The sequence below is a fragment of the Bufo gargarizans genome, chromosome 3 (assembly GCF_014858855.1).
Source record: "Bufo gargarizans isolate SCDJY-AF-19 chromosome 3, ASM1485885v1, whole genome shotgun sequence".
Classification (NCBI taxonomy): domain Eukaryota; kingdom Metazoa; phylum Chordata; class Amphibia; order Anura; family Bufonidae; genus Bufo; species Bufo gargarizans.
Window position 1 is genome coordinate 215,182,299 of NC_058082.1, and position 25,643 is coordinate 215,207,941.

The 25,643-nt window shown below is 42.5% G+C and overlaps 1 protein-coding gene across 1 annotated transcript in view; it reads left to right on the top strand.

Moving 5' to 3' along the window:
• The first annotated feature begins 646 nt into the window (after positions 1-646).
• The window catches only part of LOC122931152 (sodium/hydrogen exchanger 2-like), a 91,923-nt gene continuing 66,926 nt past the window's right edge, over positions 647-25,643 (top strand). Inside the window, exons 1-2 of the mRNA XM_044285137.1 lie at positions 647-1,048; positions 7,733-8,196. Coding sequence (XP_044141072.1) covers positions 823-1,048; positions 7,733-8,196 — 690 coding nt within the window. The 5' untranslated portion in view covers positions 647-822. The remainder of the gene's footprint in view (positions 1,049-7,732; positions 8,197-25,643) is intronic.

Genomic DNA, 25,643 nt, shown 5'->3' on the forward strand with positions numbered 1-25,643 from the left:
TTGGTAGGAAAACGCCTTTAAGTGAAGCTCATAGTTTTGGTGATGCTATAAAGAATATATAATTCCACATGATGCTCCAGGCATAGAGAATTTCAAATACCCCTGCCATGCTAGTATCAGCTGTCTATAGCAGCCTGTACTCTGTGCTGAGTACTAATGAAAGTAAAGTTGCAAATGTCAGATTTGTCCATGCGACGAACATGCAATATCATCTCATGTGTATCAGGTATATGTTACACATGAGATCTGATATTGTTCTGAAGTTTTCAATACTTTTACATTTCAGGAGAACTTGTAGGACAAAAGTACTTGCTGCTTGTTTAGTACATGGCTTTCAGTTGCATACATTTCTACAACAAATCTGTTTGGTGAGAATTTACCCTAAAGCAATTGGCTCCACCATCCATCCATGTAAAAAACTATTACTACTCTTTGTTCCCACAGTTGGGGAGAGGGAATCCTAAAGTAATGTTAGATCATTGGATATTTCTAGTAGTTCTTCAGCTTCCTAAGACTCAGCTTTTGTGATGATGGTTGCAGTGTACGTACTGCAGGCAGGCGGGGTTAGGGCAGAGCTGCTGGGCTGTGCCTGTCTTGACGGGCAGGCACTGTGTTCAGCACCTGTTCCCACTATGAGACTCCTGGAGACAAGGCAGGAAGTCAGGGCAAGGTCTCTCTGAATCAGTTCTCTGCCTGCAGAGCTGACACTGATTCTAATGAACCACCACTGCCAAGGATAATGCCAATGCCTGCGTAACCTTCCCATATACTGTGAACAGGGGCACATCTGTATGCTTATTACTAAAGATTGAGTGATACACCATGAACCGGCCAATGCGCAGATGCTTTCTGTACTCATTGTCCATCTGTCTCATCACAGTCGCCCGCTTAACCAGTTCATCACCTGCTTCCAATCCAGAGACCAGCACCCAGCATGAGGTCGCCCACCCTGAGACTCGGCTGTCAGTCTTCACACTTGACTACCTGCATGTACAGGTGCCATTTGAGATCACTCTATGGATTCTGCTGGCTTCCCTGGCAAAAATTGGTGAGTAGATCAGATGTCTTCTTGTTACAGATCGGCTGTACACTTGACACTGTAACAGTCATTTACAAATCTTGGGTTTATCTGCCCTGCAGCTTGAAGGCATGTATGCCAGGGTAGGGCAAGTTTTTATTATTATGATCACTGTATAATAATATGTTCTGGCATGTATAATATATAGTGCTATTGTGCAATGGGTATAATAATATCACACTGCCCAGGAAAATGCCCACACCTGTATTACATACACTTTCTCAATTATCAGCCTATTGTATATCTTGCAATTACTTAAGGGTGGATTCACATCAGCGTTATGTATTCCGTTATGGCTTTCCGTTATAACGGAAAATAACGTAAGCCTTTAAGAGGCATTCCGTTTTGCTTTCCGTCCTAATAGAAGTCTATGGGAATCATAACGGATCCGTCTGGTTCCCGTTATGCAAGACAGAAAACAAAGTCCTGTCAACAGGTCTTTTGTCCGTTCTGCATGAAGGGAACCAGACGGATCCGTTATGATTCCCATAGACTTCTATTAGGACGGAAAACAAAACGGAATGCCTCTTAAAGGCTTCCGTTTTTACTTCCGTCTTAAGAATTCCGTTATTTTCCCGTTATAACCATGTTATAATGGAAAGCCATAACGGAATACATAACGCTGATGTGAACCCGCCCTAACTTAAAGGGGTTGTCAGGAGTAGAAAAACGTGATGCTTTCTTTCAAAAATAGTGCCGCACTTTATTTTTAATTTAATAACTTTATTGGTATATAAAACAAATACACAAAGAAGAGAGTTGGAGTAGACACTCAAGATAGTTAATACCTTTTTTTTCCCCTTCTTTGTGCGTTGTGTCTGGTATTGCAGTTGATGTATTTTGAAGTGAATGGGGCTGACCTGCAATACCGAACACAGCCTGTGGACATGTGTGGTGCTGTTTTTATCAGATATCTCACACCTGGCCAGCAGGAGCTCTTTATGGCAGTATGCGCTCTCGGGTTGTTACAGTTTGTCAAAATGTACGTTAGCCAAATATAATTTTACTCTCATCGTAAGAGATAACCCGAACCTTGTACGCCGAATATGAAACACAAGTTCGCTCATCCCTAGTACCTAGCTATTGAATGCTGGTTTGTATCCGTCACACCTTTGATCAAATTATCATTTTTATTCCCTCTTAAAAGATGTGACGGACAACAAACCAGCATTCAATAGCTAGGTACTAGGGATGAGCGAACTTGTGTTTCATATTCGGCGTACAAGGTTCGGGTTATCTAAAAATTCCGTTATGGATTCGGCTACCGCGAACCATAACTTATAGTCCGTGGTAGCTCAACACGACTAGGCATCTTTAGCACCTGTAGAATTTTCCATGACTGAAAATCAGTTCCATTCACTTGGGACTTGCAGAAGTTCCCGTCATTGCTGCCCCATTCAAATGCATGGGACTGATTTTTAGTTGCAGAAATTTCTTCGACAAAATCCGCAGCAGCAGTAATCAAACATTGCAAAACCCATGACTCATTATAAAAAATGTTGCGCCACATTGGTAGACGCGACGCATATCACAGTGCAGCTGTTCCCTTTTTGTCCTGTAACTTATTGTTAAGTAAAAATAGGCGCAAATACTTTAGTAAATGTGCCCCAAGGTCCTGTATCCTGCCAATATTGGTTGGGATGGCCGATCATCTAATGTGTATGGGTGACTAGACTCATGGCAGGGGAAATAAGGATCAGTAGTTGAATTCCAAACTTCCAGCCTTGTTGTATTGGGTGAGATAAACAGACAACTTTCAGCTGTTTTCTCCCCTCACCCGACTCAAGATACCTGCACTCTTGCTGAGCAGGCGTGTGCATGAGAAATAGGAGAAATAGCCGTCTGCAGAATGAGCTTTTGGCCGACAGCTATTTAATGGGTATGGCCAGCCTTAGACAAGTGAATGGCAAGTTGTGCAGTTCTCTAACAAATCACAAATCTGCCACAAAAACTGGAGCATGACTGTAATAAAATGGTGGTATTATTGCCTGGGAGCTGCCACTGTCTTTATGACACACCTTTGTTCTTATCCAAATGACATTGCAATGACTGAGCAGGCGGTGTATCACATAATAGAATAGATAATGACACCTATCATGGGATTAAGCCCACACTATTAACCTGTAGGATACCAGCGATGTACATGTACGGTGCTGGGAACTGGGTCTGAAATCCCAGCGCCGTACAGCTATGGTGCAGTGATCGGGTGGGCACAATCAGCTGCAGAGGTCCGGCAGTGACTGATAGCCGAACCCCTGCTGTATGCGCCGGTATCAGTGAAAACACCAATGCCGGTGCATTAACCCTTGCACTGACTGCGGCATGTGCAGTATCCTCACGGGTCCCAGGTGTCTATCGGGTCCCTGCGCTGCTGTGACGGAGACCCGATGGCTTGGACAGCAGCCTAAGTGCTGTCTTAGGCAACATGGCTGCCATCCCTGTGAGCCTGTGAGATCCAGCCCCCTGGATCTTACAGGACACTGGCTGTAAGTGTATTACACCGAGTAATATACTTACAGCCAATGCATTACAATACAGATGTATTGTAAAAAAGAGAAAATTAGACATACTAGGTATCGCTGTATTCATATCGACCGGCTCTATAAAAATATCACATGATCCACCCCGTCAGGTGAACGCCATAAAAAAAACTAAATAAAAAAACTGTGCCAAAACAGCCATTTTCTGGTCACTTTGCCTCACAAAAAGTGTTATATCAAGTGATCAAAAAGGTGTATTTAGCACAAAATGGTATCAATCAAACCATCATCTCATCCGGCAAAAAATGAGAACCTACCTAAGACAATCAGCCCAAAAAAAAAAAAACTATGGCTCTAAGAAAATGGCTCACAAAAACAAGATTTTATTCTGTTCAATAAGGATTTTACTGTGTAAAACTTAAAAATGTAAAAATAAAAATTATAGACATATTGGGTATCGCCACGTCTGTAACAACCTGCTCTATAAAAAAAAATCACATTATATGCCCCTCAGGTTAATGCTGTAAAAAAAAAAATATTAAAAAAACTATGCCAAAACAGCCATTTTTTTTACCTTGCCACACAAAAAATGTGTAATACCAGGTAATCAAAAAGTCTTATGTACCCCAAAATGGCACCAATGAAAACGTCACCTCATTCCGCAAAAAATTAGCCCCCACATAAGACAATCCATCAAAATCTGCGCTGCAAAAGCCATATAGCGCTCCTTCCGTTCTGAATCGTGCCATGTGCCCCCACAGCAGTTTACCACCACATATTGGGTGTTGCGCGTATTCAGGAAAAAGTGGGTGACAAATTATGGGGTGCTTTTTCTACCTCTTGTGAAAATGAAAAATTTGGGGCTAAAGCAACATTTTCTTGGAAGAAATGAAACTTTTCATGTTCACAGCCAAGTGTTTCCAAATTTCGTAAAACACTTAGGGGGTCAATGTGCTCAGTACCCCCCTTAATACATTCTTTAAGGTGTGTAGTTTCCAAAATGGGGTCACTTTTTGAGGGTTTCCACTGTAGGGGTACGTCAAGGTCTCTTTAAATACTAAATGGTACCTAAAAACCATTCTAGCAAAATCTGCCTCCAAAATGCATATGGCGCTCTGACCACTGCCACGTGCCCATAGAGCAGCTTACCGCCACATATGGGGTAATTTTGTAAACTGCAGAGTCAGAGTAATATATATTGAGGTTTATTTAGCTGTGTTGCAGGAAAAAATTGATTAACATTAAAAAAAATTAAAAATAAAAAAATCGACCAAAAAAAGTTCCTTTAATTCTTGTGGAACACCTCAAGGGTTAACAAAGTTTGTAACATTAGTTTTGAATAATTTGAGGGGTGTAGTTTCTAAAATGGGGTCATTTATGGGTGGTTTCTGTGAGGAATATGGAGTTATGATTTTATCCCTGCCATTTGCTCCAGGAGTGGGCAGAGGAAATCAAACTCCGGGGGACGGAGGGGGGGGGGGGGGGGGGGCCCTGCTTCAAAACGCAGCCAAATAGCAGAAAACTCCTAGCAGGCCACATTTGGTTACATTTCACACCTCCATTTAGACAGCATGGATTCTGCAGGAAAACTTCCCTGCAGGGGGTCTAAGTCATTCCTCAGAACAAAAGCAACTATCAGACATCATGGAACCGGCGATTCATAAGGAATTATGAATTGCCCATCCATCACAGGCATAAACCAGATATATATTTGCGACCCTGTGGCCAAGACGTATAGGCACCTGCTCATAGTTTGGTGGTAGGATGCCAAGGAGGGGAGATACGGAAATCTCCCCACATAAACCTAATAACGGTACCATATTTGGACTCTACCTGTAGCCAGAACCCAGGCAGACCTGTTCGTCCCAGAACCATGTCCCTGTGACTGTCTGGAGCCATGAGCCCTAATAGGTTTTGTGGGTCGCTGGCTGTCAGCCCAGAAGAGTCGTCGTGGACCCCTCCCAGAGGTCTGGAGGGGAGGGGCCGACTACAGGTCACGCTGAGGGACCTTTAAAGCTGCTGAGATCACTGCCTCCCATGTGACGACAGCCAAGTATTTCAGTAACCATTATTCATCAACCCAAAACTTAAATAAATAAGAAAAAGTATACATATTAGGTATTGCCACATCCGTAACGATCTTCTCTATAAAACTATCACATGACCTAACTCCTCAGATGAACGCTGTAAAAATAAATAAATTAAAACTGTTCCAAAACAGCCAATTTTTGGGTCACCTTGCCCCATAAAGTGTAATAATGAATGATCAAAAAATCCTATGCACCCAAAAATGGTACCAATAAAAACCTCAACATTTTCTGTAAAAAACGAGCCCCTGCACAAGACGATCGGCAGTAAAAAAAAAAAAAATATGGCGTTCAGAAAACCAATCCAGCACAATCTGCCTTCCAAAAACCGTATGGCATTCCTTTCCTTCTGCGCCCTGCCGTGTGTCCGTACAGCAGTTTACGACCACATGTGGGGTGTTTATGTAAACCGCTGAATCAGGGTAATAAATATTGAGTTTTGTTTGGCTGTTAACTCTCAATGTGTTAAAGAAAAAAAAAATTATAAAATGGAAAATCTGCCAAAAAAGTGAAATTTTTAAATTTCATCTCCATTTTCCTTTAACTCTTGTGGAACGCCTAAAGGGTTAACAAAGTTTGTAAAATCAGTTTTGAGTAACTTGAGGGGTGTAGTTTCTACAATGGGGTCATTTATGGGGGTTTCCACTATGTAAGCCCCACAAAGTGACTTCAGACCTGAACTGGTCCTTAAAAAGTGGGTTTTGGAAATGTTCTTAAAAATTGTAAGAATTGCTTCTAAACTTCTAAACCTTCTAACGTCCTAAAAAAATAAAATGACATTTCCAAAATGATGCCAACATAAAGTAGACATATGGGAATGTTAAGTAATAAATATTTTATTAGGTATGACTTTCTGTTTTAGAAGCAGAGAAATAGAAATTTTGAAAATTTAGAATTTTTCAAAATTTTAGGTAAATTTGGGATTTTTTCATAAATAAAGGTGAAATATATTGACTCAAATATATGACTATCATGAAGTACAATGTGTCACGAGAAAACAATCTCAGAATGGCGTGGATAAGTAAAAGTGTTCCAAAGCTATTACCACATAAAGTGACGCATGTCAGATTTGTAAATTTTGACCTGGACACTGGGGCACCAATGACCCTTGGTCATGAAAGGGTTAATGTTTCAGCATTCCAAGACATTTTAGACTTGCATGTTTCCAACTTTGTGGAAGGCTCTTTTCAGCTCCAGCATGACTGTGCCCCAGTTCACAAAAGCAAAGTCCATAAAGACATGGTTGGTTGAGTTTTGCTTGGAAGAATATGACTCACCAGAGCTCTGACCTCAGCCCCATCGAAGACTTTTAGGATTAACTAGAACAGAGATTGCAAGTCAGGTCCTCTTTTCCAACATCAGTGGCTGTTCTCACAAATGCTTTTCTGGATGACACACTCCAAGATATTGTAGAAAGCCTTCCCAGAAGATTGGAAGCTGTTTTAGCTGTTCTATGGTTTCCTAAAAGCTCATGTAATGTGTAGGTGTCTCATTCCTTATGTCAATATAGTGTATGTCAATGTTACACCCAGATATCTTTTTTTTTGAAGTTCATTAGATAGCCTCTTCTAGAAGGAGAGCTCCATACAGCCTTAGACTATAGTATTTTAGATTGCAGAACTGCAACTACACCTCTATGTAAAAAGTTGCCAAATGGATGAATGGAAATGTTGTGTGATACTACTATGTAACACAAGAGTTGCAGCTGACTGTAATCTGGTTTCATTCTGAATGAAATCATTCTCGGTTGGAAAACTGCCATGTCGTTCAGGCCTTAAAATCATTGAGTCTTCATTTATGCAACAAACTCAATGGAGCTGAAGAAATGTACCAGTACTATGCCACACTACAGGAAAGACAAGTTATGCATTACACCTATATTGCCACAGATTAAATTTATTTCAGATTTAAAGGTTGTGAAATAAAGGAATGCATCATTTACACAATTTCGTCTTCTTTCGATGGAGAAAGAAAATGGCTGCAAACATATTGTTGTAACCTCTCTCCAGTGAAGGGATACAAAATGCTCTTAGCTCATGCATTTCCACTGCATTTTCTTACAGCTTATTTTTCCCTTTCTTATACAGGCTTCCATCTCTACCACAAGCTGCATACCATAGTACCAGAGAGCTGCCTACTTATCCTGGTTGGACTTCTCCTTGGTGGAATAATGTTTGCTATCAATGAAAAGTCTCCTCCTGCAATGAAAACTGATGTCTTTTTCCTGTATCTTCTACCTCCAATTGTGCTAGATGCAGGTTACTTCCTCCCCACACGCCCTTTCTTTGACAACATAGGCACAATATTCTTGTATGCCTTGGTCGGTACTCTGTGGAATGCCTTTGGGATCGGTATATCTTTGTTTGGGATTTGTCAGATCGAAGCATTCGGATTATTAAACATCAGTTTGTTGCAATGCCTATTGTTCGGCAGCTTAATTTCAGCTGTGGACCCAGTGGCCGTTCTTGCCGTTTTTGAAAATATCCACGTAAATGAACAGCTGTACATTTTAGTATTTGGGGAATCCTTGCTGAATGATGCTGTCACAGTGGTGAGTATATAAGCATTTCACTTTCGTTTGTATACATTAAAGCATTTTTTCCGGGAGTAGAATATTATTCTCAGGGTAGGTCATCAATATCCGATTAGTAGGGGTACAACTCCTGGCACCCCTGCTGATCAGCTGTTTGAAGAGACCATGCGAGACCATGGCACTCCTGTGGACATTGCAGTCATGGGCAGACTGGCCATAGACCCTACAGGGAAACTTCCCAGTGGGACCAATGCCCAAGGGCCTTCTGAGACCTCCTCTGAGCCAGTAACCAGGTAAATAATGATCCAATGCTCCCCTTCTGACTCCTGGATTGAACTATATTGCCATCCTGAGGCAACTAGAGTAGTGGAAGAGAATGTGTCAGCACGTGCTGACCACCACATAGGAGCGGTTTTTGGGGAGATACTTTGTGATGCACTGTGGTATTTAGCTCCGTTGGAGTGGTATAATGTGCTATAATATGCTATTGCTGGTCCCGTCCACTTGTGCTGGTCCTACCTTCCTTCAATTTTTACCCTACTACAAAATGGGGACACTTTATCTTCTCAGTCCACCACTGGTTGCAACCTCCTCACAGCTTACTAAACAGTCTGTACATTGTATAGCTGCTGTGTTTGATATTGCAACCCAGGCGCATTCACTCGAAAGGGACTGATCTGCACATAGGTTGAGTGATCAATAAACGAGACATCACTGGCCTAGGAAGAGGCTGCAACACTCGCTGGAAGTTGGACCCCCACCAACAAGATATTCATGATCTATCCTGAGGATAGGTCATCAATATTCTACTCCCGGAAAACACCTTTAATAGTTATGATGATACTTATTACTAATTGTCTTATTATAATACTAGTAGTTATATTTTCATTAGATCATTAGATAACAGCTGATCGTTAAGGTCCTGGAAAAACCCTTTAATTCTTTACAGAATCAAATTTCCTTATTTATCTTCTAAATAGTACATTTTTCTATTTCTTATCACTTTTTTCTTTTTCAAAATTCTAAATTTATCAAGTTTATATTCATTTTAATGCAGAAAACATTGTATAACTATTCAGCTAAAACAGACAGAATTATTATAGTAGGTGTATGCCGATTCCACAGTACTTCTGAACAACCATTTTGATTATATAAAACCAGTTTTTCTTCTACTGTTATTCTGGTGTAGACCCAAGCATTACATTATTTAATCATAGGAGGGAGGAGACAACCAGTGTATTTATTTCTATTTTGAAACTATATGCAGTAACTATATGTTGTGCTTGGACGTTGTCAGTTCATTGTGTTACCTTTACTCAGGTACAAAACAATTCTTTCATATTTTTTCTGATTTCTCTTGGTTTGGCTACTAAAGCCTCACACCTGGTAGAGAACATGTTAAATGAAATAGTGGCTCAAAAGGCAACTGTGAGAATATGTATTAAAAATAACTACCTTGAAAAATGACAGATCAAAATTATTGGGTGAAATTCTTCTGGCTGCCCCCCACCCCAACTTAAGTGCAAAAGTGGCTGGGTGACTGGTAAATGTACAAGTTTGGGGCCTCTTGCACATAGCCATATGAACAGAGCCTGGGCGTCAGTGCTAAATACCTAGGGTACTACATGGCCAGTGGTGTACATAGAAAAGTAAGGGCCCCATAGCAAGGATCAAACCAGGCCCCCCAACACAGAACAGAAGGGTTTCTGCCTAAACCCCTTAGTCAGGACTCTACCCTCTAAAGCAGGGTTTCTCAACTACGGTCCTCGGGACCCACCTACCAGTCAGGATTTGAGAATATCCCACAGAATTAATACCTGTAGTAAGTCCTGATCCATGGACACTAATTATATCACCTGCTCAATACTAAGGAAATCCTGAAAACATGACTGGTAGGTGGGTCCCGAGGACCAGAGTTGAGAAACCCTGCTCTAAAGGAACAACTTTTAATAAATGAGACTGTTGAAAAAATGGCGCAAGGGTCATTGAAAGGGGTTTAGGCAGAAACCCTTTTGTTCTGTGTGGGGGGCTTGGTTTGATCCTTGCTATGGGGCTTTTATTTCTCTATGTACGCCACTGGCAGGTGATATAATTTGTGTCTATGTATCAGGACTTACCACAGATATTTATTCTGTGTGATATTCTCAAATATCGACCGATAGGTGGGTCTCGAGTTGAGAGTCCTGACCAAGTTCTCACCCCCAGTAGAAGAGGAGATGATCCCAACTGGGCCCCGTCTTGCCCTGGGCCCCATAGCAGTTGCGTGGTCTGCCGTTATGGTAGTTACGCCCCTGTAAATGGCCTCTGGGTGCTGTTATTCAGGCTTTATCTGGTGCCCCGTGTAAACAACTATTATCCCTTAAAAAAAATACTGATGGAGTATGATGCAATATGTCTACAGAAATCCAACAGAAAAAAGAATTGTGAATACCTCTGTAATACAGCAATTCGCATGAGACCTTATAGCTTATACATCAGCTTCATTCCCCTAGTTTATCACTCTTGGCCTTGCAGCAGGAGAAGAATTATGTACCATGTTATGGCATGACCCTGTCAGTGTAAGGGTGCATTCACACGACCGTGCAGTGTTTTGAGGCCCACAAAATGCCCACACATGGCTGGCGCAATATAGAAAATGCCCATTCTTGTCCGGGATTGCGGACAAGAATAGGACATGCTCGATATTTTTTTGCAGGGCCGCGAAACTGAACAATGGATATGGACAGCACACCGTGTGCTGTCAGCATGTATTGCAGCCCCATTGAAATAATTGGGTCCGCATCTGTTCCGCAAAATTGTGGAACGGATGCGGACCCATTCATATGGTTGCATGAATGCACCCTAATTGAGTGACCTAGATGACAATATTGCTGCATTGTTTTAGAAATATGGACTACTGGTGAATAATGAATGGGCAATTGTGGTATGTCTACAGCACATTGATAGGCCCATTGGCTACTTTGGATTTGTCCAGTCCTGTTTAAGGCCCTGTCTTTAAAGGGGTTGACTAGGGATACAAATTGTGTATAAAAGCCTTAGAATGGAGAAATTATTTACACAAGCCTCAGAATGGTGTAAAATTTTGTATCACAGAACAACCCTCAACATGAAATGTAAGGCTAAGCTAGCAAACACATTTTCACTGCTGCTTCCTAGAAGACCTTGTGTATAGTACACACTTTTCACTATGTTTGACAGATATGTTTAGTCAGCACAACCTGGCAGTAGGTCCTTTTTAGTCCTTATCAACTATATAAGCCATCCATGTGATGTCAAGTCAAGATATGGGGTTTCCTTTTGTAGGATCTTCAGATTGGAAATATCACTGGTGATTTTTTTTAATTCTTTCTAGCAAAATAGTATATATATAATAAAATAAAAGCACCTACTTTATGGTTTCATACTTGTGAATAGGATATACAGTACCTTGCAAAAGTATTCAACTCCCTTGACTTTTTTGTATTTTGTTACATTACAGCCTTAATGTTTTGTTAATCTGAATTTTATTTGATGGATCAGTACACAATAGTCTAAGTTGGTAAAGTGAAATTAGAAAAATATATAAATTAAACTATTGTTTAGGAATTGAGAACAGAAAAATTCACTCCCTTTGTTAGGAAGCCCATAAAATGCTCTGGTGCAACCAATTACCTTCAGTAGTCACATAATTAGTGAAATGATGTCCACCTGTGTGCAATCTAAGTCACATGATTCTGTCATACCATATACACACATTTTTTGAAAGGCCCCAGAGGCTGCAACACCTAAGCAAGAGGCATCACTAACCAAACACTGCCATGAAGACCAAGGAACTCTCCAAACAAGTAAGGGACAATGTTGTTAAGTACAAGTCAGGGTTAGGTTATAAAAAAAATATCCAAATCTTTGATGATCCCCAGGAGCACCATCAAATCTATCATAACCAAATGGAAAGAACATGGCACAACAGCAAACCTGCCAAGAGACTGCCGTCCGCCAAAACTCATGGACCGGGCAAGGAGGGCATTAATCAGAGAGGCAGCACAGAGACCTAACGTAACCCTGGAGGAGCTTCAGAGTCCCACAGCATAGACTGGAGTATCTGTACATAGAACAACAATGAGCCGTACACTCCATAGAGTTGGGCTTTATGGCAGAGTGGCCAGAAGACAGCCATTACTTTCAGCTAAAAACAAAAAGGCATGTTGTGAGTTTGAGAAAAGACATGTGGGAGACTCCCAAAATGTATGGAGGAAGGTGCTCTGGTCTGATGAGACTAAAATTAAACTTTTCAGCCATCAATGAAAACGCTATATCTGGCGCAAACCCAACACATCACATCACCCAAAGAACACCATCCATTTTTTTAGCAGCCAGGACTGGGAAACTGGTCAGAGTTGAGGGAAAGATGGATGGTGCTAAATACAGGGATATTCTTGAGCAAAACCTTTACCACTCTGTGCGTGATTTGAGGCTAGGATAGAGGTTCACCTTCCAGCAGGACAATGACCCCAAACACACTGCTAAAGCAACACTGGAGTGGTTTAAGGGGAAACATGTAAATGTGTTGGAATGGCCTAGTCAAAGCCCAGATCTCAATCCAATAGAAAATCTGTGGTAAGACTTAAAGATTACTGTCCACAAGCGCAAACCATCCAACCAGGGCCGTCTTTAATATTGATTGGACCCTGGGCAAGAATTTACTTGGGCCCCCTGGATCCCACCGTCACACACCCTAGCAGGCAATCACGCTCTCCACCACAACACACACAAAAAATAATAATTCAGGGTTCAGACAGTTCACAGTTCCACTTTCTTCAGAAAAGCGAGCCTGCCGTGGACTCAAGCGACTTACAGATAGAGGCAGTGGCGTTGCTATAGCTGGTGTCACCCTTTGCTCAGGGGGGCCCTCATGGTGTGGTGTGGAGTGGTCATTTTTTTTACTAAGGAATATAGTTTAACCGTTTATGTGCAAAAGAGAAAAAAAGAAGTCACTAAGTAAGCTCCAATCAGATATCTGCACATAGACCAAGAAGATCAGTAGAACCAATTTCTTTATTTTAAATTGTATTGATATTTTCAGACTCATTGAAAAAAATCCACTATTCATTTTATTAAACTGTATCACATTTTGCTTCATTCTTTTAAAGGGGTTGTCCAGCAACATAACACACTTCTCTGGTTGTTTTGCCAATGTAAATTACCCAATTGACAACCACCTGTTGATTATAAACATCTGGGCAGTCGACACAACTCTTGAAGGTTGTTTTTGAACATGCATAATTTGCAGACAAAAATAATAATAATTTATTTGCACTTTAAAAAGAAAAAAAAAGAAACAATTTTTCCACAAATACGCTAATGACAACATAAGACCCTCATGCGAAAATGCGCTTGATCAGAAAGAAGGGTAAAGGACCCAGTCTGGAACGGGTTCTTAAACCTTACTACTTTAATTCAGAAAACAGTACAGATGGCCTATTGCAGACTGCAGTCTCAGAAGTGGCTTACATAGAGATAGAAAAGGAACTGGCTTAGTTAATGAGCAGTGCCAGGCAGCCAGTTCCCTTCATCAATAATACAGAAAGGGAAGAAGCGCTGCCTGTGTCGGAAAGACCGGAGAAGGTTCGCTTAAAGGGCATCTGTCAGCAGGTTTGTACCTATGACACTGTTTGACCTGTTACATGTGCACTTGGCAGCTGAAGGCATCTGGGTTTGTCCTATGTTCATATGTGTCCGCATTGCTGAGAAATTATATTTTAAGATATGCAAATGAGCCTCTAGGAGCAAAGAGGTTGCTAGAGGTTCAGCTTTCTCTGCAACTGCCGTGCCCGATCCATTTTGATTATGACCAAGTGCGATAATGTTTTCACTGTTTGGCCCTGTCAATCAAAATGCAGAGGGCGCAGTAGTTGCAGAGAGAGCAGAGCCTCTAGGTTTACCGGCAACACCCCCGCTGCTCCTAGAGGCTCATTTGCATATATTAAACATAATTTTTCTCAGCAATGCGGACACATATGAACAGGAGACCAACACAGATGCCTTCAGCTGCCAAGTGCACATGTAACCGGTCAGCCAGTGTCATAGGTACAAATCTGCTGACAGATGCCCTTTAAGGGACCCCAAGAGGGAGTCTGAAATCTTGTGAAAGTTTAGTCTGCTGATCATTCACACCAGTTTGCTTGTTTTAGACTAGAGGAACCAGTAGAACTTTGCCTCTAATGTTTAGTGGGATGAAATGAATGAAACAAGAAAATCTCGCTTATCTGCACTCTGATCCAGCAGGTTCCAGATTCCTGAACGTCATTAGGTAAAGTGAAACCTCCATGTAGATGTTCATTGAGTAGATAGTTTTCTCTTACCTGTGCTTCACTGCCACTTTTATTTAACACAATGGACTTTTGCTGCTCTATTTGTTACAATAGATGATCAACACCGTGCATGCTAGTTAAAGAATGTGGCACAGCCGCCGAACTATGCCAGCTGCACCTGGTGTAGCCCACCACCAAATATCTGTGTATAAAAGTTGCAGATGCCTTTAGCGCAGTACGGGGCCTTTAGATCGCCCCTTTTTTTTTAAAAAATTTTTTTACAAAGTATTACTTCTAGGGGAGAATACAGAGCTTATATATACCTGTATGGTGACACATGGGCACCTACTTTCCTGTAATAAGTGTGCAGCTTTATACCCTCAGTGCACAAGGCTTTGCCATGAAAAGCAGATTGATATATAGTTCAGAAAAAAACAGATATATCAATGTATAAAATACAAGTTTTACTGACGCTTTTTCCATAATACTATAGATCAATCTGCTCAGCTCCTCCTGCTCTATAACATGCTGTCCGCAGATTGTACTGCATTTTGTGGTGACAGCTTCTCTTTAAAAATAAATAAAATAAAACAACCTACCTAAAAAAAAATATAAATTCTATGACAATTTGTAGAAACTACTGCTCATTCTGATGTCGGGGTTCACGTATTTATCGGTGTGAAAACGATTGTATGTAAATTGTGCTTGAAAAAGCTGTTCAATGGCAAAATACACTACAAGCACAAAGTTACAAGTGATTTCAACCAACTTTAAAGAGGACCTGTCCCCATCCCTGACATGCGTGTTTTAATAGCTACATGCATTCCCCATGTAATAACAATTCTGGAGCATTTATTCTTATGGCTCTATGTTGTGCCATTCCTTCATTATTTCTACTAGAAATTATGAATGAATTGCTAGCAGTCTTCAGTAAGGGTACAGAGGGGAGGTAACAAGTTGGGGGGGGGGGGGGGGGTGTACCTGCACAGTCTCACTCTATCCAATCAGTGCTGCCATTTTCAGACTGTAAAAACACAAAATGCAATCGCACACTGCAACCAGCGCTCTGCCCTGCCTTTATGCTGGATGTTGAATAAGGCATTGGTGTACATTTTGGCCAAAGCGTAATAAGCCACTCACCACGTCAAGGTCGCCTTCATGAGTGGTCCCTAACACTAATTCCTACCTTTTATGGGCCATGACAGCCACATAAAGTCCAGGGAGCGCAGGCACAGCATGCACGCCAAGCACACTCTGCTTTTAACCCCGTCCGGTGCCATTACAGCTTTCATCGGATCCAGGGATGCAAGTACTCACAGGCAGGGCAGAGTGCTGGTTGCAGTGTGCGATTGCATTTTGTGTTTTTACATTTATATCTCTATTTCGCCATAGCAATCTGCACCTGCTAGGGGTTGTGCAGGCTGAAATTTTCTATATTTTTCTCTTTGTAGTACGTATTGGAGGCGTGGCGATCTCCAAGCAGTCAAGCACACCTGTCCAGTTAATCTGCCCCCTGGAGGCTGGTTTTAAAGTCAGTATAAAACTGAGTCTGCTTATACAGCACCTACCAGTAGCCATTAGGCTCCAGGAGAGGTATATAGTGGGCTCAGCATGCATGTGAGTACTTGCATCCCTGGATCCGATGAAAGCTGTAATGGCACCGGACGGGGTTAAAAGCAGAGTGTGCTTGGCGTGCATGCTGTGCCTGCGCTCCCTGGACTTTATGTGGCTGTCATGGCCCATAAAAGGTAGGAATTAGTGTTAGGGACCACTCATGAAGGCGACCTTGATGTGGTGAGTGGCTTATTACGCTTTGGCCAAAATGTACACCAATGCCTTATTCAACATCCAGCATAAAGGCAGGGAAGAGCGCTGGTTGCAGTGTGCGATTGCATTTTGTGTTTTTACATTTATATCTCTATTTCGCCATAGCAATCTGCACCTGCTAGGGGTTGTGCGGGCTGAATTTTCTACATTTTCAGACTGTGTAGGTACACCCCCCCCCCAACTTGTTACCTCCCCTCTGTACCCTTACTGCAGACTGCTAGCAATTCATTCATAACTTCTGGTATAAATAATACAGGAATGGCACAAAATAGAGCCATAGGAATAGATGCTCCAGAATTGTTATTACACAGGGGATGCATGAAGCTACTAAAACAGGCATGTCAGGAGAGGTGACAGGTCCTCTTTGAACTGAATGTAAAGAAATAAAAGCAAGCAATAGTGTAAGGCTAGTTTCACACGCCACTGATTCTCGCCATATTTACCTGGTTGCGGCCGGATGTCCGCCAATCCCCATTATAGTTAATGGTGCCGGACAGCGACGCTTTAGCTTCCAGCAATGCCAAAATGCAGAGATATTCAGCAGGCTGTTCCCTGCCAGAACACCCTGCTGGACAGAGATGAGCGAAGTTTTAAAAAATTTGATTAGGCAGCTTTGCTGACGTTTGACAAGTAATTTGATTTGTTACAAATTAATTCATTGCGAATCGCTACGTTAAAACCCCATTCAGCCTTTCAATCAATGGGACCTTTTTAAATGGCCGCTTAGACAGAAAAGCACCCATCTAACGTCAGTTAAAAGTGATAATATGCTAGTGCAATGTGGCCTTTTTGGGTTTAAAAAAAAAATAATCACTCACCCCATCCACTTGCTATCGCAGAGGCAGTCCACTCCTCTCTTTATTGAAAAAGACCTGGCGAAGGACCTACACTTAGCGTGATGACGCCACTGTGCGCTCCCAGCATGATCACCTGGAGACATCATCAGTGATTATTTTTTTCTGTTCTTTCTAATACAACTCCAGCTGCCATTGTAGAAAAAAAATTATTCATTACCACGAAGCGCAAGGAAATTCGGCTTTCTTTAGAATCAAATTTTTCCTAAAATTCGGACCGAATTCCACTTTGGATGCTTTGCTTCGCTCAACACTAATGCTGTATATTAAGCGCTAGTGTGAAACTAGCCTTAAATATTCCAGTAACATCCAAAGGCAACATTGTCTGAGTTTAATAACAGCTTTAGGCCTCATGCACACGACAGTATTTTTTCACGGTCCGCAAAACGGGGTTCCATTGTTCCGTGATCCGTGTCCGTTTCCGTGTGTCTTCCTTGATTTTTGGAGGATCACCAGACATGAAGTTTGACGCGGATGACAATCTTGTGTGCCTCCGTGTTTTTTCACGGACCCATTGACTTGTATGGGTCCACGAACCGTTGTCCGTGAAAAAAATAGGACAGGTCTTATTTTTTGGAAACACGGATCACGTACGCGTGATACGGAAAGTCAATGGGTCGGCAGAAAATCACGGAAAACGGAACAACGGACACGGGACACAACAACGGTCGTGTGCATGAGGCCTAAGTCTGAATGACAGGGAGGAGGTTAGTTAGATTAGAAATTGATCAATACCACTAGTAAGTGACGAGGCTTCTTAGTGGTCCCATTAAAAAAATTCCAATGAGGGTTCCAATTTAGGACTTAAAAAAATTGACATTTGTGTCATACAAAAGAAAGTGAATCATGCACAAACAAAAAATAGATAGCACTTCCTTAACACCATCCAATACATTATAAAAAAAACACAAGAAGGTTTAGGTAAAAACATTTAAAATATATAAAAAAATGCAAAAAAGGGAGAATGATCCGACCTCTAATATGGATGCTTATAAGCTGTGCCCACAGCCAGATAACTCATCCCACACTTTTTGGATAAGCCATCATATACAACCCAAATAAATAATCAAATAACATGATAATGAGAAAAAAAAATAGTAGATAAGCCCTCAAAAATAATGTAGTATCCATACAGTGCAGAAATAGTGATAAGAGACAATGCATGTTACCCAGCGTGAGAGTGGGAGGAGTATTGCCGCTGGATCGGAATTCTTGGAGCGACTCGTTCAGTAGTACCTGACTGATTTATATGCTAATAAAATATCATGCAAACCTGCTTACCGCTTCCTTTATATGGTAGGATTTATAATATGTAATACTGCTTTTGAAGTGACATACTTTTGATGTGACTGGGGTGGTATATTATTATTATTATTATTTATTATTTAAGCGCCATTCATTCCATAGCGCTGTACATATGATAAGCGGTGCACATACATAACAGACAATTGTACTAATCATAAACAAGATGAGTTACAAACTGGTACAGAAGGAGAGAGGGCCCTGCCGTGAGGGCTTACAATCTACATGGTATGGGAGAAGGACACAGTAGGTGCGGGTTGAGTTGGTCATGGGGGTATAGAGGCAGCAGGGTCATTGGTTGTAGGCTTGTCTGAAGAGGTGGGTTTTCAGGTTTCTTTTGTAGGATTCCACTGTAGGTGAGAGTCTGATATGTTGGGGTAGCGAGTTCCAGAGTATGGGGGATGCACGGGAGAAATCTTGGAGTCGATTGTGGGAAGAGGCGATAAGAGGAGAGAAGGAGGTCTTGTGAGGATCGGAGAGTGCGTGTGGGGATGTATCGGGAAAGTAGCTCAGAGATGTAGGGAGGGGACAGGTTATGGACGGCCTTGTATGTGTTTGTCAGTACTTTGAAGTGGATTCGTTGGGCAATGGGGAGCCAGTGAAGGGATTGGCAGAGGGGAGAGGCAGAGGAGTAATAAGGTGAGAGGTGGATTAGTCGGGCAGCGGAGTTGAGGATAGATTGGAGGGGTGCGAGGGTGCTAGATGGAAGGCCACAGAGGAGAATGTTGCAGTAGTCTAGGCGGGAGATAATGAGGGCATGTACGAGCATTTTCGCAGATTCAAAGTTAAGGAAAGCACGGATGCGGGAGATGTTTTTGAGTTGGAGGCGGCAGGTGGTGGAAAGGGCTTGGATGTGCGGTCGGAAGGAAAGGGCAGAATCTAAGGTCACTCCAAGGCAGCGGGCTTTTTTGACTGGGCATAATGTGCAGCCATTGATCGTGATAGATAGGTCTGTTGGGGGGGTTGAACAAGATGGGGGAAAGATTATGAATTCTGTCTTATCCATGTTAAGTTTAAGAAAGCGAGAGGCGAAGAAGGATGATATAGAAGATAGACATTGTGGGATTCTTGATAGTAAGGTGGTGATGTCTGGACCAGAAAGGTAGATTTGTGTGTCATCAGCATAGGAGTGATACTGAAAGCCATGGGACTCTATGAGCTGTCCCAGGCCAAAAGTGTAGATTGAGAAGAGCAGGGGTCCTAGGACAGAGCCTTGCGGGACACCAACAGAGAGGGCATGAGACGAGGAGGTGGTGCGGGAGTGGGAGACGCTAAATGTCCGGTCTGTGAGGTATGATGTGATCCAGGAGAGAGCCAGGTCAGTGATGCCAAAAAATGAGAGAGTTTGCAACAGAAGGGTGTGGTCAACAGTGTCGAAGGCAGAGGACAGGTCAAGGAGAAGGAGGACAGAGTATTGTTTCTTGGTTTTGGCTGTCAGTAGGTCATTGGTGACTTTGGTAAGGGCAGTCTCGGTCGAGTGGTGGGTTCGGAAGCCGGATTGTAGGCGGTCAAAGAGGGAGCAAGAGGAGAGGTGGGAGGACAGTTCAGAATGGACATGTTGTTCAAGTAGCTTTGAGGCATATGGAAGAAGTGATATGGGGCGATAACTGGACAAGGAAGATGGGTCAAGTGAAGGCTTTTTGAGGATGGGTGTAATGGTAGCATGTTTAAAAGCAGAGGGGAAGACACCAGAGTTTAGTGATAGATTGAAGAGATGAGTTAGGGCTGGGATAAACACTGGGGTGAGGTTAGGGATGAGGTGGGATGGGATCGGGTCAAGTGCACAGGTGGTGAGATGTGATCTGGAGAGTAGAGTGGAGAGTTTTTCTTCTGTAATGGTGGAGAAGCGGGTTTTAGGGGGAGAGGACCAAGCAGATGTGTAGAGGGTCTGTGGGGACTGTGTAGTAAAGCTTTCTCTGATGTGGACTATCTTTTGTTTGAAATATTTGGCAAAGTCCTCAGCTGAGAAGAGAGGAGAGGGTGGGGGCGCTGGGGGGCGGAGAAGGGAGTTAAAAGTGCTAAAAAGTTGTTTAGGGCTGTGTGACAGGGAAGATATGAGAGATGAGAAGTAGGCCTGTTTTGCATCAGCGAGTGAGGATTTGAATATGAGAAGGGATTGCTTGTATGCAGTGAGATGATCTATAGAAGGGGATTTTTTCCATCGTCGCTCAGCAGCCCTGGAAGCTTGTCTGAGTTTCTTGGTCAGGTTGGTGTGCCAGGGTTGTCTGTTGATTTTCCGGATTTTGTTATGTGTGAGGGGGGCAACAGTGTCCAGAGCTGTACTTATTGTGGTGTTGTATAGGGTGGTAGCAGCTTCTGGGTCTTGGAGGCAACAGATGGTAGAGAGTGGGAGAAGAGAGTCAGAAAGCAAGCGAAGGTAGAGATGTTTAAGGTTCCTGCGGGGGTGTGCTGGTGTGTGGACCGGGGGGGCTACAGAAGAGACCAGTGAAGAGAAGGTGAGTAGGTTGTGGTCGGATAGGGGGAGAGGCGAGTTAGAAAGGTTAGATAGGGAGCAAAAGCGGGTAAAGAACAGATCCAGAGTGTGACATTCTCTGTGGGTGGGAGCTGAGGACCACTGTGATAGGCCGAAGGAGGAAGAGAGCGACAGGAGTTTAGAGGCGGCCGAGTGGCAGGTGTCAATAGGGATGTTGAAGTCACCCATGATGATAGTGGGGATGTCGGCAGAAAGAAAGTGTAGTAGCCAGGTGTTGAAGTGGTCAAGAAAGATGGTTGCTGGGCCTGGAGGGCGGTAAATGACAGCTACTTGAAGGTTGGAGGGAGAGTAGATGCGAACAGAGTGTACTTCAAATGAGGTGAGCGTAATGGAGGGTGGCAGTGGAGTTGGGCTGTAGGAGCAGGTGTCTGATAGGAGAATACCAACTCCTCCACCATGTTTGCAGCCGGGGCGGGGGGTGTGAGTGAATTGAAATCCACTATAAGAGAGTGCAGCAGGGGAGGAGGTGTCTGAGGGTGTCAGCCATGTTTCTGTGAGACCCAGAAAGGAAAGGTTTTGAGAGATAAACAGTTCGTGAATGTATGACAGTTTGTTACAGACAGAGCGCGCGTTCCATAATGCTCCTGCAAGAGGAGCCAAAGGGGCAGGGGTCAGAGGAATGGTAATTAGGTTTAAGGGGTTGCAGGAATTTGTAGAAAGAGATTTGTAGTGGTACATGGAGGTGATGGTGGGGATTTGCTGAGGGGGTCCTGGATTTGGAGAGATATCACCAGCAGTAGGGAGAAGCAGAGAAAGTGTTAATAGGTGAGAATAAGAGAGGGCATGAGGTGTCTGTGTGTGTTTTGGAAGGAAGTGTTTTATGTTTGCAAACAGGTTTGTGCAAGCGATCAGATGAGAAGGTAAGATGGAAGAAGTGATGAATAGTTCCTTGCTGGGTGAATGGATGTGGGGGTATTTCAGGAGGTTGTGGCAAAGTAGGAGGAGTAAGAGGAAAAAGTTAAACATTGTTTGCATTGACTATGTCTAATTACCTGTGGTCCCCTTCTGGTCCAATTCTGGTATAATTCAGACTGTGCACTTAAGGAGTTGCACTTGAGAGATGTTGCATGTGGAAAGACATTCTACTCCATACATCATTTTTAAACAGTCAGGAATGTTAAGCCATATTATTAAAGGGTTTCTGTCACCACACTTTTCACTGTTAAACAGGCTGACATTATGCATGTGCCAATGTCGCCTGAATTTAACTCTGCTATTCTTTTTTTTCAGTGTGCCCCCATTTTTATTATATGCTTTTTAGCCTTTAGGAGGCAAATCATTAGATATATTCTGGTTATAAGGAAGACGTTCCCTTTAAATATTGCTGCCCCTTTAAATGGAAGCATTTTGTTAAATTATTGTGCACATATCATGTCTCCCTTCCTAATGTACGCTGTCTCGGTGTATATTTTTGTGCTCATTGGTGGTAGTGGAGCACAGCACAAACTAACTTAGCCGATGGGAGCTATGAATCTTGATAAAGGGGTTTGGCACTTTCTGGCTACTTGTGACCAATGTGTATGTGGGGTGACCAGATGTCACTAATATAGCTTTTTGCTGATATTCTGTACCTTTTGGCATATTTCATAAGACATGTTTAGCAAATCTTCTGTTCTGTCCACATAGAGGTCCGGTCCATAAGATGGTCGCTGATTGAGGGTCATGTGACCAGACACATCACTCAGTCTCATCCATTCAAACACACCGCACCTTCACTAAACTCCAAAAGTGAAAGTGCAGATGGCAGGTTCAGTGTATTTAAATGGAGGTGATATGTCTGGTCACATGACCCTCCATCAGCAGCCATTTTATGGACAAGAGTCAGGGCCTCTGTGTGGACAGCACAAAAGACTTGGCAATCAAGGGGAACATACCTTATGAAATATAGAATATGGCACAGTATTTCAACAAAGGCTATATTAGTAAGTGCCATAGAGTCATCTTACAAACACACTAATCAACAGTAACCAGAAAGTGGCCAACCCCTTTAGGGTCCATTCACACGTCCACAATTTCGTTCCGCATTTTGCGGAAAGGAATTGTGGACCCATTCATTTCTATGAGGCCGCACATTGTGCGGCCCAGGTCTGGAATTGCGGACCCGCACTTCCGGGTCTGCAATTCTAATCCCGAAAAAAAATAGAACACGTCCTATTCTTGTCCGCAATTGCGGACACGAATAGGCATTTTCTATTAAGTGCCGGCGATGTGCGGTCCGCAAAATGTGGACCGCACATCGCCGATGTCCGTGTTTTGCGGATCCACAGATCCGCAAAACACACACGGACGTGTGAATGGACCCTTAAAGTAGAACTCCGGCAAAATGTTTATTCTCTTAACTGCTAGAAAGTAATGTCATGTGACCAACTCTCTGATCTCCAACTGACACAGGACAGGAAGTCAGTTACGTCTCTATTCATTCCTATGAGACTGAAATTGAGGCTCCCATAGGGACACATAGAGAAAGTGACTTCCTGTCCACACATAAGATGTGTCATTCGGGGAGTCTGATTGCTGGTCACATGACACAGGTGAGAAGCATAAGGGAGGTATAACTCACATATACAGACACAGGTAAGAATATTACATTCAGTACAGATTACATCATGTACCTTTCTAGCAGGCCAGAGAATACAATTTTTGGCGGGAGTTCTTTAAGGGGAATTAAGAAAATGAAAATGCTTAAATATTACTTTATTGTAAATATATTCTCAAATATTTTTCATTATTTATAATGGCTTGTTTTGTCTGGGGCGCAATCATCAGGGGAAACAAAATGGCCGCTGTCCCATTAGTTCACACAAAACCTGTCCTAATCACACAGCAGGACAAGTTACTTTACAACACTGAGGTAAAGAGCAGACTCATCCTCCTCCTCCTCTCTACTAGTCAGGGATTATGATACTAAATACAAATAAGAACTTTAGCTGAATCTCTGGGGAATTTAGTTCATGAGGAGACATGAAGTACAAAGAGGACAGACAGGACATACTGTGATAATGGAGGCTGCATACAAGAGCTGCTGTCTCCTCATCATCTCCATTACCAGAAATTCATCCTGACAAGCAAAGCAGAGAGGAGGATGAGGCAGCACTATGGCTCATTGTGGTGAAGTAACTTGACCTCCTATGTGATTAGGACAGGTTTTGTGTGTACTGATAGGACGGCGGCCATTTTATTTCTCCTAATGATTGCTCCCTAGACAAAACAAGCCATTCTAAGTAATGAAAGGTATTTGTGAATATATTTATTATAAAATAATATTGAAGTATTTTCATTTTTTTTATTTCTAGAGAACCCCTTTAAGTGTTGCTCACTATACCTCCCCTTTAGGCGAAAACTGTTCAATCCAGAGAGAGAAGACCACTACCAGCAGTATAGTATGCTGTTGTGGGGAGAAACAGCTGGATGTCTGAGGAGGCCGGAGAATTCTGACAAGAAACAGGTGATCTTTAGTGAGCGAGGAGCGGCACTGAGAGAAAGACTAAGGCCTCATGCACACGACCGTAGTTCTGGTCCGCATCCAAAACCTACGATTAAGAATTGTTGACTTGCATAAAGCTGGAAAGGGTTATAAAGTATCTCCAAAAGCCTTGATGTTAATCAGTCCACGGTAAGAAAATTGTCTAAAAAAGGAGAAAATTCAGCACTGCTGCTACTCTCCCTAGGAGTGGCCGTCCTGTAAAGATGACTGCAAGAGTACAGCGCAGACTGCTTAATGAGGTGAAGAATCCTAGAGTGTCAGCCAAAGACTTACAAAAGTCTCTGGCATATGCTAACATCGCTGTTAGCAAATCTATGATACATAAAACACTAAACAAGAATGGATTTCATGAGAGCATACAACAAAGGAAGCCAATGCTGTCCCAAAAAAACATTGTGGCAGTTTGCACAAGAGCACCTGGATGTTCCACAGCAGTACTGGCAAAATATTCTGTGGACAAATGAAACCAAAGTTGAGTTGTTTGGAAGAAACACACAACACTATGTGTGGAGAAAAAGAGGCACAGCACACCAACATCAAAACCTCATCCCAACTGTGAAGTATGGTGGTGGGGGCATCAAGGTTTGGGGCTGCTTTGCTGCGTCAGGGCCTGGACGGATTGCTATCATCGAAGGAAAAATAAATTCCCAAGTTTATCAAGACATTTTGAAGGAGAACTTAAGGCCATCTGTCCACCAGCTGAAGCTCAACAGAAGATGGGTGTTGCAACAGGACAACGACCCAAAGCATAGAAGTAAATCAACAACAGAATGGCTTAAACAGAAGAAAATACGCCTTCTGGAGTGGCCCAGTCAGAGTCCTGACCTCAACCGGATTGAGATGCTGTGGCATGACCTCAAGAAGTGATTCACACCAGACATCCAAAGAATATTGCTGAACTGAAACAGTTCTGTAAAGAGGAATGGTCAAGAATTACTCCTGACCGTTGTTCACGTCTGATCTGCAACTACAGGAAACGTTTGGTTGAAGTTATTGCTGCCAAAGGAGGTTCAACCAGTTATTAAATACAAGGGATCACATACTTTTTCCACCTGCACTGTGAATGTTTACATGGTGTGTTCAATAAAAACATGGTAACATTTAAATCTTTGTGTGTTATTAGTTTAAGCAGACTGTGATTGTCTAATGTGACTTAGATGAAGATCAGATCACATTTTATGACCAATTTGTGCAGAAATCCATATCATTCCAAA